The following is a 3,625-nucleotide window of genomic DNA, read 5'->3' on the forward strand; positions in this document are numbered from 1 at the left end:
TTTCAAGAAATCATTTCAACCCAACATTTTGAAAGTAACTATTAGATTCAATAACACAACTTTTTAGTTTAAGAAGGTTCTCTCGAATAGTCATAATGTTTCTATTGGATAGAAGTCTTTTCAACTAATATTTGAACAATGTCATCACCATTCAAAATAAAAGTATTGTTCCGATTCATTAATAGATCTTTTCCCAACCTTGTCTTCCATGCATTTCATCCATCTTTCTTGCATGATATATAATATATACTATAATTTTATACCAATAACAATTATGCATGTGATAAACTAGCATTTTATTTCTATCAAATAATCCATGAGACAATCATACTTTTAATATTAATATAACTTAATCATTGAAATCTAATTCACATAAGTAAAACAATAAATTTGACATACATTTTCTCATGATAAAATTTCTTCTAAATCAAAATTTGATAAAATCACTGGCCTCGATGCAACCATATTTGTTGGTAGTCATCCTCATAGTATCATATGCTTGTAGTAACATGTGAATGAGCAGTGAATAAGCAAACCTTTAATTTCTCATAAATTGTAAAATAAGACCATAAATTTATTGATGCATAGGCATAAAATAAATTTATGAAAAATTAATAAATATTTTAAAATGTGTAATTATGCTATTTTTTAAGCATATCAAATCATCGCATAAAACTCACTAAGTAAACTTTAAATAAGAACTTAACAATTTAATAATTTAAATAAAAAATTTTAAATAATAATTATTTTATAACTTTTAAAATTAATTGATTAAAATATAAACATATTAATAAATTAACGATTGATGTTGTGTGTAGTTTGAATTGATTAGAGGCTGAAATTTTGAAAATCTTTAGTTCTTTACCATCATTACATTTGTTGGGATTACACGCGCTTAAGAAGGAGAGTCTGAAGTTTTATGAAGTGAAAATGAAAGCCTGAAATATTTGGGTACGGGCCTTGGGTCACCATCAACTCTGCATATCACTGCCAAACTTTGTCCTATTTTTTGCTACACAGTTTCCTTTTCTTTCTTTTTTTTTTAACTCTCGAGTACTTATTAACCAGCCAGAGAGGCCTATCAATGTCTGAGAACTCTTCACAGTTCTCTCTCTCTTTCTCATCTCTTAACCCATTGGACAAGGAGAGTTGTGTCACTCATTTTCCCTCATTCTCTTTCTCTCTTTATTTCAAAACCCCTCTCTCTCTTACTTTATCAATAGTGTTTTAACTTCAGTTTGCTTGCCCTTTTTCTGTGAAATCAAAAGAGAATCTGAGTGATCATCTCTGATTTCTTTCTCTTTTTTTTCCCTATCTTTAAGCATACTTTGTCATAGTTCATACCCCAGTTAACTGCAGTCTTTCAAGAATTTCTTGCTGACTCTCTCTCTGCTTGCTGGTTTATGTGTATTTTTGTTTCTGTGATTAATTTCAAACCCCAAAGCTTTCATCTCTTTGTTTCCAATTCAATTTTACCAGATTTTCTCTCCCCGGAAAAAAAAATAATCTTAAGACACCCTCTGTTCTGGGTTTTTTTTTCTTATCAGTTCTCATGGAAGCCATGTATCTTGCATTTCATCATCATTTCTTGAGTTATTATTGTCACCTATATGCTTGCAAGTGAACGTTGTTCATCGCTTTTCTTATTATCCCCCGATCTTTCAAGAAAAACATAGAAGAGTGAAGTGAAACCCTACAAAGAGCATCAAAACAAGAAGCTAAGATAACATCATCGGCACGAAAAGCAGTAGCTTCCAAGATCTTTTCATACCCAAGAAAGAAACTGATAATGGACTTGGTTTCCCCACAAAACAACCCAAATGAATATCCAAGTCGGATAGTAAGCTCAAGCACCATAGCAACTATGGCTACCAACAACAACAGCATCATCAGTAGCAGTAGTAATAGTAGTGCAACTGCAACGCCTAATTCTAGCAGTACAACTATGACCCCACCTCCATCGACCACTCCAAGCCGGTATGAGAACCAGAAGCGTAGAGATTGGAACACTTTTTGCCAATACCTGCGAAACAATAGGCCTCCACTCTCACTTTCAATGTGTAGTGGTGTCCATGTCCTTGAGTTCCTTAGGTACCTGGATCAATTTGGGAAGACCAAAGTTCACAACCAGACTTGCCCTTTCTATGGTCTCCCTAACCCTCCTGCTCCTTGTCCTTGTCCTCTTAGACAAGCTTGGGGTAGCCTGGATGCACTCATTGGCCGACTCAGGGCTGCCTATGAGGAGCATGGGGGTAGGCCTGAAGGGAACCCTTTTGGAGCTAGAGCTGTGAGGATTTACTTGAGGGAAGTAAGGGATTTCCAGGCCAAAGCTAGAGGTGTTAGCTATGAGAAGAAAAGGAAGAGGCCTAAGCTGAAGGTACCTGTCCCATCATCACCACAACAACAATCATCAGCTCCTACACCACCCACACTTGCTGATGCCACTGCTGCAAGTGAGTTTTCCCTTTGCTAACTTGTTTAATTTTATGCTTTTTTTTTCCATAGTTGAGCTTGTACAATCTCTGTATGTTTTGCTTTGTTCATTTGAAAACTAGGTTAGTCTGCTTTGGAAAGTGGGTACCCTTCGAATTGGTCTTTAGGGGACAGTTTGTAATGGTAATGACATGATGATCAGTTACTAGGAAGCAGAGGTAACTGGGAATGAATAGTACAAAAAGGAAAATGATGGCAACAAAAGAAAGATCCTATTAACATGTAGTAAAATAATAATAAATAAATTCAAATTTAATCTAATTAGTCCATGCAGTTTCATAAATTTAGGTCTAAATTTTGTTTCTACAAAAGGTATATACTCAAACCAGTCATCAAACTGTTATGTACTTTGGATTATCTTTCTAGCTAGCTGCTGCTTGCTTTTCTTGGGACATTCTTAATCTCAAATTTCTATTTTTGGCTTGATGCTAAAGGAGATATTTCCTATTCTTTTCTTTTTCTTTTTTCTTTTTTTGCAGCAAGTACTATATAATTGGAACAAGGATAAGGGGTCCTTTTGCAATTAGCAACTGTCTGGGATGATATGGTTTAATGGTTTAATGGTTTTTGTTTTTGTTTTTCTTTTTAAGGTATTTTCTCTTTTCTAGTTCATCATATTTCAATGGCTTATATAGTTTATCAAAATGTTATATACACAATTTGATGGTATAAGCCAATGCCACTGCTAGTTCATATATATCTTGTAATTTTCTATGTTTTTTCCATATATTAATATGAAACCTGTTCCTATATATCCAATTCTCTTCCCTATGATTCACGTAATGTCTAGAGAATTTAGCCAAGTTATTAATAGCGCATCATTTTATATTTATAAGTGAATTATGGTGCTATGTCATTCGTATATAAAATTAAACAAAGTGGATGTATCAAATCATAATAATAATAATAATAATAAATATTTGTAATGGAAGACAAAGCATAATGGGATGTGGAAACTCACGAGCTTGTCCATAGTGTAGGTTAAGTAGATCAGATACAGGACCAGTTAATTAACGAGTATTTATAGATATTAAAGGTTAGTTGATTGCCATTTGAAAAATATGTTAATTCTTTATATATTACTTTCACTAAATTCTATGAAGAAAATTAATCTAATACTAACACGTTTGTT

General features: G+C 33.2%; 1 protein-coding gene across 2 annotated transcripts; it reads left to right on the forward strand.

Moving 5' to 3' along the window:
• Positions 1-1,079: 1,079 nt before the first annotated feature.
• Positions 1,080-3,245, forward strand: LOC105804634 (protein LIGHT-DEPENDENT SHORT HYPOCOTYLS 1). Of its 2 annotated transcripts, none has more exons than XM_052623294.1 (2): positions 1,080-2,453; positions 2,561-2,947. In XM_052623294.1, exons 1-2 carry the CDS (start codon positions 1,790-1,792, stop codon positions 2,626-2,628), a joined length of 732 nt encoding a protein of 243 aa, XP_052479254.1. In that variant the 5' UTR covers positions 1,080-1,789; the 3' UTR covers positions 2,629-2,947. The 2 variants fall into 2 exon arrangements, with proteins under 2 accessions (XP_052479254.1, XP_012492775.1); XM_012637321.2 differs by lacking the exon at positions 2,561-2,947 and adding an exon at positions 2,973-3,245 and having other exon boundaries at positions 1,083-2,453.
• Positions 3,246-3,625: the final 380 nt, after the last annotated feature.

This window comes from Gossypium raimondii, chromosome 11 (genome assembly GCF_025698545.1).
Source record: "Gossypium raimondii isolate GPD5lz chromosome 11, ASM2569854v1, whole genome shotgun sequence".
Taxonomy (NCBI): domain Eukaryota; kingdom Viridiplantae; phylum Streptophyta; class Magnoliopsida; order Malvales; family Malvaceae; genus Gossypium; species Gossypium raimondii.